Genomic DNA, 18,693 nt, shown 5'->3' on the forward strand with positions numbered 1-18,693 from the left:
ATAGAAGATGAAGCAATTTATTTATTTTTTTAAGTAAGATGAAGCGATTTAATTCTATCACCTCTTGAAGTCTGAATTGAATTCTTACTTGTTCAATGCATATCAATTATTAATAGCAATAAAAACTAAAAGTTAAAGGGGGTAAAACAAAGAGAAAACAAAGAGAAGAAATAGAAAGGGAAGTTTCCCAGCAGCCTAGACAGACTAGGTCGAAACCTTTGCTTTAAGGAGGCCCAAGAGGCAAGAACCAACGAGGATAATAGATGTCAACTTTTTGTGTAGTCCCACGAAACTTCCACACTTGCATGAAAAAAGTATAAAAAAACATGGTCCCCCAACCTTGCACCAAACTTTTCTAACACTTCCCCTTGAGTAGGGAGGAAGAAAAGCATAACAAAATGAAAAAAGAGGCAAGTCAAAAGCTAATATGTACGTGAGACCCTAGAAGCATACATCACATTTAAGTATAGGAGGTAAAAAATAACACTTTAGGCTCGAAAGGGCCCGGTATGTTAACCTTAAGGCCTCAGAGGCGCAAAAGAATACCTATTTGAGAATCCAGAACACTTGTAAATCATACTACCATGCATGCCGGGAGAAAAATATTTTACGAAAGCCTAAGGTCAAAATATGCTAAAAATTTTCGTGACGTAATTTAAATAGTCGGTGGTTTTCTATATGTGCCATAAAAAGCACTTACTAAAGTCATAATAAAGAATTATGTGATTGCAAATATCCTCCTTATACAGAGCCGGCCACCTTAATTCCTGGAAAAAGAGAGCAAAATAAATAAATAAAGAGCGAGGAAAAAGCTCAGCAAGCAATATTATTAGTTTGAAAATCTTTGGAGAAACTTCACTTACATCATTTGAAGTATAACCGATTTTGCAATCATAACCTCGAAGTTTAAAAATTTGCAATGTCAGTATCCCATGTTTCAGTCCCTTTTAATTTTATTATTATTATTTTTTTTGTTAAAATACCCCTTGGACTGGCTCATGGCCGCGTTGTGTCACCAAAATTTCCACCTTATTTTTTGAAATTTCCCTTGGTTTTGTTTGAAGAAAAAAAATCAGGAGTAATTTGGGCATTTTAACACAAAAAGGGATAAAATTAAAATGTGCAGAAACATGGTATACCGACCAACATTGCAAATTATTAAACTTCAAGGTTATGATTGCAAAACCGCTTATACTTTAAGTAGTGTAAGTGAAGTTTTCCCAAAATCTTTTAAGCAATTTGGACAAATATTGTGAGAAAGCCTATATGATATCTACCTGACCAGTTAGGTGAACGGACAACTCATTATTTATTTAGGTAGGTCGATCTCATATGGAATCTCTTACATTATATGCCCACATTAATTTGGGCAGGTAATTACTGTGAATCCCAATCTGTGTATGTGACATGCTGATCTATGGGAACCATGTGTTCTCAATAAAAGTGTAACCGCAAAGTAGGACTCAAAAAGAAGTATAACCTCACAAAACAAAGATTAAGATGGATCAAACATATAACAACATCTAACTTTGCCATCATAACTCCTCTATGGAATGTTCATATGGGGAGTCAAATGCTGCAATGGGAAACCCCATGAGCAGAAAATGTAGCAACACTAGTCTATACATAATTTTACACCATGAGATAGAATACAACTTCCTCAATCATAACTTACTGTGGTTTGTCTGATAGGCTTACGAGGGATTTGAGTACACCTGGGCTGATCTTGTCAGCAAGGGCACCTTTTTCTGAAATCAAAAGGGCCTTCTCCTTCACATTGCTCTGTAGTTGCTTGGCATCAAACTCAAGTCGTGCTTGATCTGCATTACAAGGATAAAACCTGTTAAGGAAAATAAATGGTCGGTTTATATTATTTTCTCCCACACTGATATTATATACCACATTTTTACCTCACAATGTTGACGTGGTAATCCCAACCAACCCTTTGATTTTTTGGTTGATTGGAACTGTCATGTTGACATTGTGGGATAAAAATGTGATTTCTAGCGTTGCTCTTATTATTTATAAGTGGAATACGAGTCAAAATAGAGATTAATATAACAAATCTAAACAAACTGAACTACTACCAAACCTAGATAAGGATAAATACCACTAACCTACATAAAGATAAACTCAACTAGATAAATGATAAGGATAAAATCCTCTTAACACCTCCCCTCAAGTTGGAGATTATAATATAATACCAACTTGGAACAAATAAATGTAGCACATCCATTACGAAGGGCTTTTAGGGAGTAACAAAATCTACTTGCTGCAAAAAATTGTCAGGGACAAAATCAACAAACTGAACAGGCTGTAGAACTGCCTGAATTGACCAAGAAACAAACGGAATTGGTAAAAAAAAAACAGCTGAACTGACTGAAAAACCAACGAACTGATAAAAAAAACAACTGAATCAGCCAAAAACAAATGGAATTGGCTCAAAAACCAACTGAACCAGCTAAAGATAAACAGAATTGCCCAAAAAAAATTCTGTACCGGCTGAAACTCAACGAAACATGGCAGAGAACTTGAACAATCCGAACCAACAATTGAACTGGCTGAAACTCCAGTAAACTTGACCAAAAACAATCAAAACAGGCCGAAATACAACTAATCTAGTCAAAAAGGCAACTGAACTGGCCGAAACTCACGATACTCAGCCGAAAACCTCTGTGAAAGACTGGACTCACACTAGATCCATTGGAAAGTCAAGAATCCAGTCACCACATACAACTACACAGCTACAAATGACTGATGCCCAACTACATGAATGAGTTCGACGATGGCAGATGCTGCTGTCAACCTCCAACCACTAATCCCACAACACAACACAGGGGAAGAAAGAAAACATAGAACAAAAACACAAAAATAGGGGGCTAGACAATAAGAAAATTGTTAAACTCTAGCTTCGACTTGATACCATGTTAAGAAACATAAATCTTACTTATCAAAAAAAAAAACCATGTTAAGAAACATAAATGGTGGGTTTATATTATTTTCTCCCACACTAATGTTTATTATTTATTAGAGAAATACATATCAAAATAACGACAAATATAACAAATCCAAAAAACACCGAACTAGTACCAAACCTGGAAAAAAAAAATACCACTAACCTACATATGGATAGAACTCAACTAGATAAATGATAAGGATAAAATTTGTATCTTTGGAGGAGATTAAGTCATTATTCTTCAAAACTTTGTATCTTTGTACAATTACTTTTGTTTCTCTTTTGACAATTAGTTATTATGATTCCTTGTTCTTTTTGCTCATTCTAGTTAGATATTTTCTCTTGTATACTTCCTATATACCTGGCGGTGCCTTACACTTTTAATAATATGTTTCGATTACTAATAAAAAAAAAGGGATAAAATCTACCAACAAAACCAAATAAGCGACTATTAATAATTAAAAGTGAAGAAGATAATATTAGATAAAATAAATAAACATTTTACTTGACAGTAGTGACTATCAAGTTCAAAATAGTATCTGCAACATCAATTTTTAGCTTAGAGTGCCTCGAAAATTCCAAGGAGAATGTTTTCGCTTGGTGTTTGTGCATTCAAATAGTGCATTGGTGGTGACTATAATGTAATCAAATAATGCAAGCAATTAAATAAACCAGTAAATAGAAACTAATTTGATTGCTTATGAAGATTTCAAATGAAGAATAAGAACAAGGAGAATAAATTCATTCAACAACACGCTTGAAGTGGCTGTCCTTTATTCCTTTTCATGGTCCAGCCTCTTGAATGATCAAACTGCTGCAAACCGGAATGATTTTTAATCTATCTGCCCAATACGTATGTGTATGTAACTAATTGTTGAGGAAGAAGCCTTCCATGTGCAATTTCACAACATTGTGCCATTACCTAGAATCCACTCCTTTCAAGTCTCTCTCTTTTCCTACTACAGAATGATGATAGTATTATTTTTTTATAAGTAAATATCATTAAAAATACAAAGCACAACAACTCAAGTACACAGAAAGTATACATAAGAATCAGAACGATACTAGTATTGTACCCATAATACCGATACTTCCTAAAAATAACCCACGATACCTTACCCAATGCTTCCTATAGCTATCAAATGCTTGATTCATCAAAAAATTTACCTATCAAATGTTTGAAAAAGATATAATTTCGTAAAAAATAAATTATATTTTTTTTTATACGGATGCAAAGAAATATACAAATATATATCTATAAAGAAAAAAAAAAAAGCGTAGGACACCCCTAAGCATACAAGAAGTATAAAAAGGAAACCAAACATGAGCAAGCAAAAAAAGAAAAGAGAAAACCCACAAAACCATACAAACAGCTGAGAAACCAAGATCCAAAGCCCAAACCCTAAACTTGCCAAAAACACCCTAGACTACATTACATCAATAATCCTTCTTCATTTACCCAGACTAGAACGAACACCCCTAGCATCAAAGTTAATTGACCATTTTAAGTTCTTAACCTCTCTACTCTCTTTAGTCTTAAGAAATGAAGCAGGATCCTCTTGAAACTAACCCTTATCAATTAAAGTCAATAAATCCAAAAAACCATTCTCATCACCCTTGAAAGAGATCCCCATAGTGTGATAGCATGCTTTTGCATCCTGCACAACCTTGGGGTACCCTAGAACCCTCACCTCTACCTCCTCTCCAACACCAACCCCATCCAAATCACCCCTCTGCGATGATTCTCCCATCTCAGAGGGAAATGAGATAACCTACACTGTGGGACTCGGACCAAGAAACTCTCGCCGAAGAAAGCCTTTCGCCAGAGAGACAATGGATGCCTCCACGGACTCAGCAATCAATCCGATCAACTTTGCATCCTTCATCTTACTAGAATACCTCAACACCGGCTTGGAATCTGACGGATACAAAGGCGCCCCAGACTTTGACATCACAGGACACGGGTGGCGAAACCTATCACCCAGTGTTGCCACCCTTGAAAGGTCACCAGAAAAAGCTAACCCACTACCTGCCTTCCAAGCCGGTGAATGGGTACCAAAGAATGAAGCCGAAGGAGAAGCCCCCACTAAAACAACCTGCCGACAATGACCCATACTTGATCGTCAGACCTACAAAACCTCGAAAAATAGAAGAGTTTTAGTAGCGGTTGTCGATGGCATGATCGTAGCTTCGGCATCTACAGGCTCCTCTAAACTGGTCAGAGCAAACAACCCACCACCTTTGGTGAGCACAAAGAAAAACGGATTAGCAACTGGAAAGCCACCCACAACTTCCAGAATATCAGCGGCAGAAGACTTCTCCAAGAAAGTCTCTGAGACAAAAACCTCTGATGGAACGAAAGAAGAATGTTCTACATACGCCGGAATAGTAAAAAACTGAGAAGCCCAAAGCTTCCGGCGCCGGAGAAGAACCCTTGATGTCTGTTGAAGACGAAGACACACCCTGACCTGAATGTTCAAAACCCAAACCCACTGAGAATGCGTCGAATCCATAATCTGGGACAAAACCAATCTTTTTGGCCTTCTTGATGTTGGGCATAGAGCCCATCCGCCTGGATCTAGCCCGTAAATAGACCCCTCTAAGCAGATAAATAACACGCTTATACACCCGGCCCAAACCCATACAGCCCAGTTTTCGTTTCAATCCAAAAGAAGAGGTCCTGCCCAAGTTTGGTGAACGCCCGCACACCCAATCCAGTCAGTCACCAAAGATCTCGAGAAACTTCCCAAAGATCCCATCCTCCTCTTGCCCCGAAGCGTCACATTCACACTTGACATCACCGTTTGTAACCTCACTCTTCGAGTGCGCCTTCTTGCACCCTCTGCAACTTCGATCCCTGGAGCCATCAGCATGATGGTCTATACCCAAAGGACCAAAAAGAGTCCTCTCCAAGGCAAAACAATCCACCGCCTACCGAATTGTCACCTGCTCCAGACCCAACGGAAGAATCTTCTTCACGTCGCACCAATCCACCTCCGTCGACTGGACCAAAGGCTAGCCACCTAAGGCAGGGACGATTGATGGTGAGCACACCACCTCCACAAACGACAAAGGGCCCACTGCCTTTCCCAGAATTCCCCCATCGGAGCGCCACCAGAAGACGGAGCCTTCGTTGTGGCTTCAAGGGAAGCTAGACCTTTACTCAGCTCCCCATAAACACGGCTAGCCTCGCCCATCCCGGCCTTCAAGAAACAAGGTCATCCCTCTCCGACCGCCCACGGCGTAAACTGCCACCTCCAAAAACCGGCCGAACCTATTCCCACCTCTTCGAACAATTGTCACCTTCAAAACCTCCCTATAGGATTTAACGAAATCCTCAGAAACAGTATTACGCAACACCTCTTTCACCATAGAAACCAACCAAGCAACGCATCGCGAGCCAAACAGAGGAAACGCAGAAAATCCTTTCCTCTTTTCCACCACCCTTAGCTCATCTGACCCATTCACCACCTAGATGAGGAAAGATTTAGCCTCCACAAAGAAACGGCTCTCCATCCCCAACCTCACACGGCAACCCCCAAAAGGGAATGCGATAGCTACGCCACCATGTGACGACTCACATTGCCGCTAGCTACTGTGTCGCAGGTTACCCAGAGAACAACTGATGACATGACCAAGGCAAACCAGAAAGTGTTGAGAGAGAGAGAGAGAGGGGTTCAATATTTCCAAGACTTAGGTTCAATTAACTCATGTTTGATACTTCTTCAATACTTATGGGCACTTATTGACACACCTCGAACCTTAAAGAACTTTTCTTCAAAGTCCAGTTTTGGAGATAGGCATAAGGGTCTTTGAGATAAATAATGCCTTTTTAAGGAAATTCCATCAGTCTGCTTCACGTATAAAGCCAAAAAATGGAGCCCCTAAATAAACGAAATAAGCCAAGAAGAGGGTATTCAACCTCCTAGGGGCAATGGAGTACTACCACTACCAGCGTTTATCTTTTTTTTTTTTTTTTTAAGAAAGGTTTCATTAAAAAAGCGTAAGGCGTTCCTAAGTACACAAGAACAACCAAAATAGCTCACGAAAAGAAACCTAATAAACCCGCAAGGACCTAAAGCCCTCAACATAATGGAAAATGGTTCCTTGTTGCCTTATGTGGTGCTTGTGGAGGGAACACAACGATAGACAATTTGAGGACAAAGAAAGAACCATAGAGGAGCTCATTTCCTTTTTTCTTCATTCTTTGTACTCTTGGACGGCTGCGTATCTCGCACCTCTAGTGATTAGCTATAACGATTTCCTTGTTTTGTTTTCTTCTTCTTCTTAATTGCCTTTCTTGTATACCCCCTGTGTACTTGATTGCGCTTTGCGTTTTTTAATAAAACCTCTCTCACTTATCAAAAAAAAATTTTCATTTGGATATCAGCTTTTTAGATAAGAAAGATCAAGAACATGATCTTGTCATCCAACTATTATCAATCTAGTATTGCATGCAAGATCATATGGTATGCATGTAGGGAGACCCACAATGCTTTTGCTAACACAAATTGCAAACCATCCTAAAGGAATTAAAAACTGCTACAAAGGACAACGATACAGAAGCCTTGACAACAATTACAATGATTGAAATCAGGGCATGAAGTCCAACATATCTAGCCAATAATAAAATCAAATAGTCAGGGATGTTCAACACTAGAATAGATAAATAGATAAATCATCTACAAGTTCCTTTACTTGTGATTAGTTTTAGTGATCATTATACAAGCTAATGTTCACAACATCTATTTCTTGAAAGGGTCTTCCACGTTCCAAGGCATAGATGTTGAGCAATTTAAAACAATCAATCAGTCAATCGGGTCTATCATTGCATCAAAATAGGTTTTATTCTATATTTACAAATATCTATACCACATCAAATTATCAACCCTTTTTCTATTGCATTTCACACACAAATTTTTAGATGTTATCATTTAAAGGACAACAATCCAAAATTTAATGTGTATATGACTTGGAGGAATTGTAATAGGGCTATTGTTCAAATTGAGTTGTATGGCATAGAAAGAAGCTTACCTTACATAAAGTAGTATGTAAGAACAGGACTACCCATTAAGTTTTCAAATGTATACATACATAGAACATATTTACATGTTTATATACATATACGAATAAATAAATAACTACAAATTGATAATTACATTCACCCATCAGGGTGCAGCTTATTGGTCAAAGGGCATGCTTGGGATGAGTTGTAGACTCAAACATCCTAAGTTCAATTCCGCATTAAGAGTTCCCCTAGATTACCTCATACACGGTTCTAGCGGGTGGTGTCGTGTATCTGGAGTTTACTCCCCAGGGGTAGGTCCAAAGGGCCCTGCTTTGATGAGGTTCCACTTCACAAAAAAAAAAAAAAAAATACATTCATCACAAAAGGGCATAAATACTGGAAAGAACAACAGCTCCATTTCTGATGCATAATAAATTTGTATTTCTTCAACAAATCAAGGCTCTCCCAAGCATTCCTTACCAAATCATCTCATTTGATAGGTAAAAAAGATTATGTGGCTCATATCCGATCATTATTGCTAATGAATGCCTTGATAGTCGATCTAGATCAAGGGAGCCGGGCGTCATGTGCAAAATGGACTTGGAAAAAGCTTATGATCATGTTAATTGGGATTTTCTCTTGTATGTGTTGAGGAGGTGCGGCTTCGGGGGTAAATGGTGTTCGTGGATGGCTCGATGCATTTCTTCTGCGAAGTTTTCGGTGCTAGTTAATGGCTCGCCCAACGGCTTTTTCAGTAGCACTCGTGGCTTGAGGCAAGGGGATCCTTTGTCTCCCCTTTTGTTTGTGTTTGTTATGGAGGCTTTGAGTGGCATGATTACAGCGTCGGTCAATGGGGGTTTGTTGGATGGATTCAGAGTGGGTAATACTTCTTTTTCGCATCTTTTGTTTGCTGACGACACTTTGATTTTCTATGATGCTAGCTCCTCCAAGATGCGGTATTTGCGAAGTCTCTTTCTCTTGTTTGAGGCTGTTTCAGGTTTAAAGGTCAACTTGGCCAAATCCAGTATTATTCCAGTGGGGAATGTCGTCCAAGTGGGAAGGTTAGTCAACATTTTAGGGTGTGAAGTTGCTTCTTTGCCAGTGAAGTATATAGGTCTTCCTTTGGGGGCTTCCTACAAGTCCACTCGTATTTGGGATGGAGTTATCGAGAAGGTTGAAAATCAGTTGACTAGTTGGAAAAGGTTATATCTCTCCAAGGGAGGGAGGGTGACCCTTATCAAGAGTACTCTCTCCAACTTACCTATTTACTACATGTCTCTGTTCCCTATTCCGATGTCTGTTGCTTCGCGCATTGAGAAGCTTCAACGAGATTTTCTTTGGGGTGGAATGGGTGAAGAATTTAAATACCATTTGGTGAGTTGGGCGAAGGTTTGTATCCCAATTTCAAAAGGGGGGCTTGGCATTAGGAATTTGGTATTGTTCAACCGCGGGTTGTTAGGAAAATGGTTATGGCGCTTTGGCATGGAAAGAGATGCTTGGTGGAGAGTTGCGGTGGACTCCAAGTTTGGTAGTTTGTGGGGTGGGTGGTGCTCTCATGAGATTGCAGGGGCTTTTGGAGTAGGGTTGTGGAAGTTCATAAGGAAAGGATGGGAGATGTTTTCCAAATTTCTTAGATATGAGGTGGGGGATGGAAGTAGGATTAGATTTTGGCATGACTTGTGGTGCGGAGATACGGTTCTGAAAGAGGTGTTTCCTGATCTCTTTGGCATTGCTTGGGTGAAGGATGCGTCAGTGGCTGACAATATGGAGATTTTGGGCGGGTCCATTCAGTGGAATGTGAGCTTTGTTAGAGAGGCGCATGATTGGGAAGTAGATGTTTTTACCTCTTTCTTCCAGGTTTTGGACTCTACTAGGGTGAATAGAGATCGGGCAGATTGCCTTAGTTGGGTCTCTTCCAAGAAAGGTGTGTTCAGGGTTAAGTCTTATTTTGGTTCCTTGACGTGTTCTGGAGGAACTCGATTCCCTTGGAAGAGTGTGTGGCGATCTCAGGCACCCCCGAGGGCAGCTTTCTTTACTTGGTTTGCAGCTCTAGGTAGAATCCTTACTTTGGACAATCTCAGGAAGAGGCACATAATCATTGTAGACAGATGCTGCCTATGCAAGCGTGATGGGGAATCAGTGGACCATATTCTTCTGCATTGTGATGTGACTTCCGCTCTATGGAACAACATTTTCTCTCGCTTTGGTATTTCTTGGGTCATGCCTAGGAGTGTGCTTGACCTAGTTGCTTGTTGGTGGAAGTCTAGGAGATCAAGGAGCGCTACAACATGGAAGATGGTGCCTATATGCTTATTTTGATGTATTTGGAGAGAAAGAAACCTTAGGTGTTTTGAGAACCTAGAGAGCTCCCTAGAGGAGGTGTTAGAGTTGTTTCTCCATACGTTGTATCTTTGGTCGATGGCTTTTTTTGTACCCTTTATCCATCAGCTTTGCTGATTTTCTTGCTTCTTTTTCCTTTTCTAGTTAGGTGTTTCCTGTTGTATACTTCCAGTGTACGTAGGGGCGCCATACGCTTTCAATAAAACTAAACTTACTTATCAAAAAAAAAAAATTATCATATTAAAAAACTAATTTAAACACCCAGCTGCATTAAATATAATGACCAAAGAAAAACCTGTCTCCAAGATCGTGTGAGCAGCATGAAACGGAATCCTAGCAAACACATCAGTCCCCGGGAACATCATCCATGTGCGCTCATTGAAGTCATGGTTGCCACATGTGGCACATACATCCTTCACCAATGGCCGATGTTCAGGCCCCCCAATTTCCTTCATAATTGATTCAAACGGAGACTGAACACTAGTCTTTGTTGTTCGAGCCTTCTTCCTCAGTGCAGTAAGTGCTTCCCTGGTCCCATTTCTCACTCTATCATTTTCAACCAGCTACAATTTCATCGTAGAAATCAGTAACCCTCCATATGCTCATAAAGAAACCTTATGTATATATTTGTGTGTGTTTCTATCTGTGTATATATGTGTACACACGCATATAGGTTGAGTTCAAGTGTACCCCCTCTCTCTCTCTCTCTCTCTCTCTCTCTCTCTCTCTCTATATATATATATATATATATATATATATATATGGACTCAAGATGCTCCAACCACATGACTGGTGATTAAGAGAGGTTATTCGGTATGTCCGAATATAAGGGAGGCAGAGTCGTAGCAACGGCTAACAACTCAAGGCTACCAATCACTCACATCGGCAATAAAGTGAGTGTCCCATGTTTTGGTCCTCATGAAGTACAATTGCAGAATGTCTATCATGTGCCTGGTATGAAGAAGAATTCATTTTTACTGTTTGATTGTCTTGATATTTGGTTAGTATGACCGAAATATGAAGGTGATATAACCCAATGGTGGGTACTGGGTTGGGCATTATATTGATCATATAAAAAATTAATAAGTGGTATAGCATTATAAAAGAGATACGGGAACTTAAACTTAACTGAATATATACTTTCATACATGTAGCTCTGTGTATAGACATTGTTCACTGAACAAGTCAACCAAGCCAAATAATTGGATCAGAAAAATTTTGTTCCTCAAGTGCCACATTACAAAAAATCTTATGGGCCTGTTTGTTATCGTTATTTACTTTCTGTTTCCTTTTTTCCTACCATTTGATCTACTTCGTGTTTGAGTGGCACATTTCTTAAGCATTTCCACTTCACTTTTTAGTTCTAAAACTCACATACATACATTAAAGAGCAAATACAAATGGATATTAAAACCCAAATTTCGATTTTTGTTTCTCTTTTCCTGCTCTTGCTCAGCAACCAAGACATAAAGCTCAAAACAGAAATTTTCGGGTCTCAACAAATTTACCTGATGCCGGGCTAATAGAAGATGCTCCGCGTCAGTTTCAAGCTCAATTAGGCTCTCCTGGAATTGCTTCATGGTCTCATCCATCTACAATCAACGGAACAAAAAAGATTAATGCTTTTTTATGCAATTAGCCAAACAAGCATCAAACAACGAGGGGTTAGAGAGAGAATATTCAGTTAGGGCATTCATACTCGGCTTGGCATTCTTCACTTCTTTTTTTTAGCTACCCACTTTTTCAAAATACCTACATCTATTTTAGCTATCCACTTTCACCACTCCATTTGTACAATTAGTATAGCATGTTAGAGCATTCCCATTTGATTATGTATATTTCAATCTAAAATAGCTAATCATAACTCACTTTATCTAGTTTAGCTAATGGGTTTTAAAAGGCAAAATACATACAATTATCTATTCTTGACTCTATATTCATTTTTTATTCTTTTTTATTACTTTTTTCATTAACGTATTTTTTGGCTGTCTTTTTTATTTTTATTTTTTTTTCAAACGGTCATCTTTGAATCTCTCAACCCCAGATTCAGAGGAAAGAGCAAACTATTTCCCAACTAAACAAACAAACAAAACCCATTCTGCCTTCCCACAAAAAAATCCTCCAAAAATACGAACACAGCAACTCTCCAATCGACCAATCCAACGTCCAAACTAGAATTTCCTATTGAGCTCATCTTTCAAAATCAATAACCCAAACAAACTATGAAATCAACCTCAAAATCATAATGAACAAAACAACTTAATTCAACACTTTACCTATTCGGTTTTTCCTACAGGACAAACCCAGAAATTCTAAATTCCCATTCGGTTCCTCTACAGAAAATTCTTCACAAAAATCAACCCAAAAACACAATATCCATTCAGCCATCAATCAGGAAAAAAAAAATCCCAAATAAAAAAAAAAATGCCGGAAATCCCAACTCCCTGACTTCACCAGCCCAGGCGCCATCATCTGCCCCAAACGGTGGCTAACCCACCGCACGTCTCCCTCAAGCTCTCTGATTCTCTCTCTTTTGGCTGGGTCTCACTCTCAAGCTATCTCTCTCGGTCTCTCTCTGATCTCTCTCTCTCTCTCTCGGTGTTCGAACAAAAAGGAAAGAAGAGAATGAGAAAGAAGAAGAAAAGGCAGGGGAGAAAAGAAGAGAAAGAAGAGGGAAGAAGAAGAAAAAGGGAGGAGGGGGCGTGCGTGTGATACAAAAAAAAAAACCCAGAAAATAATCACTTAAAAGAGATAGAGAGAGACGCAGAGACGAGAGAAAGAAGTGGGAGAGAAGATGAGGGAAAGAAAATGCGGAGGGAAAGGAAAAAAAAAAAAAAAAAATCAGAACTTTCCGTCTATTTCACCTTTTTTGTCCGTGCGATGAAAAATCTATTTTAGATTTAAGATACACAATTCAATGAAGTCTGTTTTTTCTTTTTTCTTTTTGTTTAGCTAAACTAGCTAAAAGTAGGATATAGATAATCCACTGTGAGTGTTCTTACGGCTGAACATTAATGGCATGATTAACTTTGTTTAAGCATCTGAATTAAGGATAAAATTTCGAATAAAATTAAGCTGGCATAGTTGTCTGTAGATAAAATTGGACACAGAGAACGGGACAGAGGCAAGAACGGTTTGAGAGGTGGGTTGTAGTCTACCGACTATTAACGCCATCAAAGCTGTGCCCTCTGCTATTTCATACAATGCAGTGGCTTCATGGAGGGGTAGGCAATTCTGTAGTAGCTGTCAGAGGTAAGCAAAAATGGAGGGAACTTGGGCCAAAAGTCTTTGGTATCACCACACCAGGAACTTACACAAAAATTAGTGTTCTATCATTAGGGGTTTGTGTTTTATCTCTGAATAGTATAACAAGAGAAATCAAACTCCGATAGAATAAAACAAATAAACCGTTGCCATTTCCTACACTTTCTCATCAACCAAACAGAACCAAAATGCAAAACAGAAACTACAAAAAAGAACAGAAAACGAAACAAAATGGATTCTTAACCACTAATTCTAGATGGGTTTCAACATCTTTTGGTTCGGAGAGCTTTCTCAATTCCATCTTCCCAAAAATTTAGGGTCTCAGAGAAAGAATGTCACAGAGAGAGTGAGAGGGGGGCTGTTACCTAGATTTATCGGGCCGCCAACGCCGATACCAAAGCCAGTGAATACTCGATGCACTTTCAAAGTATACGGCTTATCTATTCGGATTCCCTGAAACTGATTTGCCTTTCTCTCATTCGTCACCACCGGTGGTGAGGTGCTCGCCGGCCATCTTTGTGCAGAGAGGGAGAGTACAAAGAGAGTTTTCAGAAGAGAGGAGGGAAAGATAAATAAAAATTTAGAGAGAGAACTCACGATTTTTTTTTTTTATTATTATTTTTAATTTATTTTGTACCGTAGAGGGTACAGTGATCAACAAATTTGTTGTATGCATCAAGTAATTAAGGATTTGTTTGGGTATGTGTTTTTTTTTTTATTGAATTTTTTTTTTATTATATTCAAAATTAAATATGGAGAAAATTTGTTTTTTAAAATTATATTTAAATGGTTTAGAGAACTTGAGACAAAATTGAAAAAGATTAGATAAATCTCGAGTAGAATTTGGATTTCAAAAATCAATTCAAACGTGCTTTCCAATAATAATAAAATATAAAATGAGTTATCCAAACATGTCATAAGTTTCTTAAAAAAATTAAAATTAAAATTAAAAAATGTCTAGCTGAATTTTAACTAAATGTTAATATGGCTAATCAATTTAGCTTTTGACTATCCTAGTGTAAATGCTCTTTAAGTCAGAGCCGGAACCAAAATGGTGTCCGGCGAACGGATAGGGGGCGTTGGCAATCGGTGGAGGACGATGGCTTTTGATGGTCTTGAATTGGGATTAGGGATTTCATCAACGAATTGAAGATAATAAGAGAAAATCTGGTGTTTTTTGAATTTATCATGTTTGGTATTTCAAACTGATGTGTCATTCTCTTTAGCGCGAGAGCCAAGATGTTCTGCTATTCAATCAGGCATTTTAGGTACTTGGACTCTTTCCCATTCTTGTTGCACAAAAATGCATTTTTTTAAGAGCATTTTTAGCAATATCACTAAAATATCACCAAAGTTATTTTGGTGAGTTAATTTGATGAAAACACTAAAAAATCACTTCCAGCAGCCTCACCACTTTAACCAAAAAGTTTTGGTGAGTGAAAATACTCATCAATTTTGATGAGTAATATTCACTCACCAACTCTCTTACCAATTTTGTTTCTCCTTTCTCTCTCACATGATCAACACACCTTTTTCATTTTTTCTCCAATTTTCTTCTCCCATCTCCCATCTCTCTCACACGATGATGTCCTTATTTCATGGACATGAATGTTTCTTTGTTTCATTTATATTTTCTTTCTTTTTTGAATTTGGTTGTTGTTGAGAAGCAAATGAAAACTTCTGTGAATTTCTTAATAATGATCTAATCTCAATATGAAAGTGTATGGTAGCTAGTTTGTTGTATAAAAATATTAAATAGAGAAAGAATAAATAAATCTGAATATATATATATATATATATATATATATATATTTAAATGGAATAGTGATAATGAATAGTTAAAATGGTGAGGCTGTTGGGAGAATTTTAAAAAGGTGACTCACCAGAATAGAGAAAAGTGGTTTTTAACTATTTTAATGAATAAAATTTGATGAGGCTACTAGAAATGCTCTAAGAGCATTCCTAGTTAACTAGTCAAAGTTTAAATAAATTTTAGCTAGAAAATTCACTTTTGTTATTTTAGCTAGCCATTTTTCAAAAACTCTAAATACCAAACTCTCTAAATATTCTCTACTTTAAATAAATATTATTTTTTATTAGTTTTAAAGTAACCACTTTCATCTGCTTTAATTTCACCTCTCTCCATTACTGAACCCTCTCTTGTCAGTAAAAATTCCTCTGTAACATTACCAGAGTAAATGAAAGCATTCATTTAGTTGTACAAAAGAAACATACAACATTAAAACATACAAAATGAAAGCACTTATTCAGTTTCTTAATTTTACAAAAGAAACATACAAAACCAACATGTTAAGGTCGAGTAGAAGCAGCATATAAATATAAGAATCAAGAACTGGCTAATAAAGAATCCCCCTTTTCTTTGTACTGAATATCATCAAAATATGCATTTTCCTTAGCAAAGAACAACAATAGACAACATTAAAACCCAGAGGCAGGACACCTTTATAAAAAGCTCATACATATTTCTTAAGTTATAGCATCATGAATACAAAGAGTTTTGAAAGGAGAATCCAGATGCCAGCTTGCTGGCCACATGTCATTTGAAGAAAAAAAACTCCCATGACATACATTATCTTGATTTACATTTCTGATTATATCTTCAATACCTTATTGATCAATAACACTCATGTTATGTTTTGCACAAGCTTGTTGGAGCTCATCAATTGTAATATAACCGTATTCATCCTTGTCAAAGTATTGAAATGCTGCAATAAGAACTTCCATACGTTCTAGTTTGTTCAGAGGAATATTGTTGCAGCAATATATTATCCTCTATAAATTCTCCCATACACATTAACATACATCAATTACAGCAATACACTAACATCTATAACAAGCAAAACAAAAACACCTCAATCAGCTATTACCATAATCCACCAAAAAATGTGCTACATCAAAAACTTCTGTAGAAACAAAAAAAAATAGCAACCACATCTACTGTATCAACACTCAATGCTGGGAAAATGACCCAAAAAAAAAAAAAAAAAAAAAAAAACAGAGAACAAAACAAACAGCAATCGGCCATTTCAAGCCAAAACACCTTAATCCATAAGGCCATTACAATTGGCAAGCAACAACTATAACTTTGAGGAAATCACTTCAAGATTCCAAAATTTTCACAACAAACACAAAGCATAAAATGAACCAAACATCAAAAGCAAGAACAACAACAGCCAACACATCTCCACAATCGGCTACCACTCAATCGACCAAAACACCCTCAATTTTGGGCAAACTTAAATACAAAACAAAGACAACACAAAATACTCAAGAAAAAGAACCGAATACTTCAGATCTACAGAGCCGGAAATCAAGCATTGTTTCAACCCAAAATCAGCCTCCCATTTCATCGGCCAAATCTCATACCCATCCTCCAACCGATTGCGGAAACAACCCAAATTCAAATCGTAATCAAAACTCATATACCCATCATCTCTCTCACTTGGTCTTGTTTGGTGAAGGAAGGAAATGAGGAGGGGATGGGCTACAAAGAAGAAGGGGAAACAAGAGGGGGTGAATCTCTGCTCGTGACCTAACCAGAGAATAGAGGAAAAAAAAGAAAAAAAAGAGAAAAAAAGAAGCAAAAACGAGAGAGAAGATAAGGTTACCTTTAACCGATTGAGAGAGAGAGCGGCGGAGAAGACAATTTCCTTGGAGGCAAGTAGACTCACTAAGGAGGTCGAGAACGTGGGAAGGCTGAATAAACAAATGGAAAACATGGAGAGACAAGAGAAATTTGGCTCGCAGACCAGATGAGTAAATTTGACAATCAAAAGTCTATTGGCTCCTACCAACACTCAATCAAAAGCGATTTTGATAACACTCAACTGAATTTGGTGATTTCTTTTACTTTGACGAGCTTATTGCAAATGCTCTAAAAGTGTGATATAATGAGTCTATTAATTGATATTTATTCAAAATGCGTGTGATTTATATATATATTTAAAAAAACATGTATTTTAGATATGTTAGTTTAATATACCAAATTTGAAAAAAAATATAAAATCTCACACAGTTCAGAGTAAAACTTTATCCATTGGTGACCTGGTTTTTTTTTTTTTTTAATAGTTTTTATTTATATCGATTCTTTATAATTCATTATAATGCAAATTAAGATAATTCTCTTTATATTATTATATGAGTAATGATTCACTACCATCTAAATATACAACTTTTCACCACCTTGTCTATGTGGCAAGGTGGTCCCCTACTAACTTTAGAGTTTTTTTATTTTTAAAAAATAAAATAAAGTGGGGGACCACCTTGCCACATAGACAAGGTGGTGAAAAGTTGTATATTTAGGTGGTAAAGAATCATTTCTCTTATTATATAAGGGTTTTAACAAATATTTTTCTTGAATTTTAACATGGGTGTTACTTTGAACATAAGAGTTTTAATTTGAATAATAGACTCCTAAACATAAGATTTGTAATAAAAATAATAATCTTTTCCTTAGAATATAGTTTTAATTTGAATGATTGATTTGTCACAAATCTTATGTCCATAGAGTTAATTGTTTAAATGGAAAAGTCAAAGGATGACATTTGTAAATAACTCCTATATATATAAATCCCTCGTATGTTATTATTTTTTTTTTCTAAAAAAGAAAATATATACTTACTTCTCATGGTATCTTTAAAATTAATAATTATTAATTCATTATTTGGGATTATAGATTTCATCATAGTTCATGTTATGTATTAAAATCTAGCAGCAAAGAACTTTAAAATGATTGTTCCGACATTGAACTTTGTGATTGTAAAACTGGTTATAACAAAGGCTTTGGCTGCTTTGCAAATTGCAAGTACTGGAATTTAGTCATGATTTGGGGCTACAACGAGTCCTTTGGAAGGTTGATGCGACCTAAATTGTAAAGGTTGTGAAGGCTAACAAGCTGAATGATACTTAAGGTGTGTTAAATACGTTGCAAAGTTGGGAGGCTAGTTATGCCAAAAGAGAAGCTAATTATTTTGCGCACGAACTAGCTAAAGTAGTTGTCAAATAGGTTATAGATAAGGTTTGGATAGAAGAAATTTGCTCCGATATGTGACGTTATTGTACTAGAGCAACACTCTTTATAAACGGCACTGATCTCTGCACAAAA

The 18,693-nt window shown here is 37.1% G+C and overlaps 1 protein-coding gene across 3 annotated transcripts; it reads right to left on the reverse strand.

Annotated features, from left to right (window-relative positions):
- Positions 1-399: 399 nt before the first annotated feature.
- On the reverse strand, positions 400-14,175 carry LOC133880460 (uncharacterized). Of its 3 annotated transcripts, XR_009902293.1 has the most exons (6): positions 13,934-14,174; positions 11,813-11,896; positions 10,600-10,867; positions 8,222-8,310; positions 1,676-1,820; positions 400-767 (listed from the first exon to the last, which is right to left on the reverse strand). XR_009902293.1 is itself a non-coding variant. In XM_062319408.1 (5 exons), exons 2-5 carry the CDS (start codon positions 11,894-11,896, stop codon positions 761-763), a joined length of 504 nt encoding a protein of 167 aa, XP_062175392.1. In that variant the 5' UTR covers positions 13,934-14,168; the 3' UTR covers positions 431-760. The 3 variants fall into 3 exon arrangements, 2 of the variants coding, with proteins under 2 accessions (XP_062175392.1, XP_062175393.1); XM_062319408.1 differs by lacking the exon at positions 8,222-8,310 and having other exon boundaries at positions 431-767; positions 13,934-14,168; XM_062319409.1 differs by lacking the exon at positions 400-767 and having other exon boundaries at positions 1,475-1,820; positions 13,934-14,175.
- Between the last annotated feature and the right edge of the window lie 4,518 nt (positions 14,176-18,693).

Source organism: Alnus glutinosa, chromosome 10 (genome assembly GCF_958979055.1).
Source record: "Alnus glutinosa chromosome 10, dhAlnGlut1.1, whole genome shotgun sequence".
NCBI classification, from domain to species: domain Eukaryota; kingdom Viridiplantae; phylum Streptophyta; class Magnoliopsida; order Fagales; family Betulaceae; genus Alnus; species Alnus glutinosa.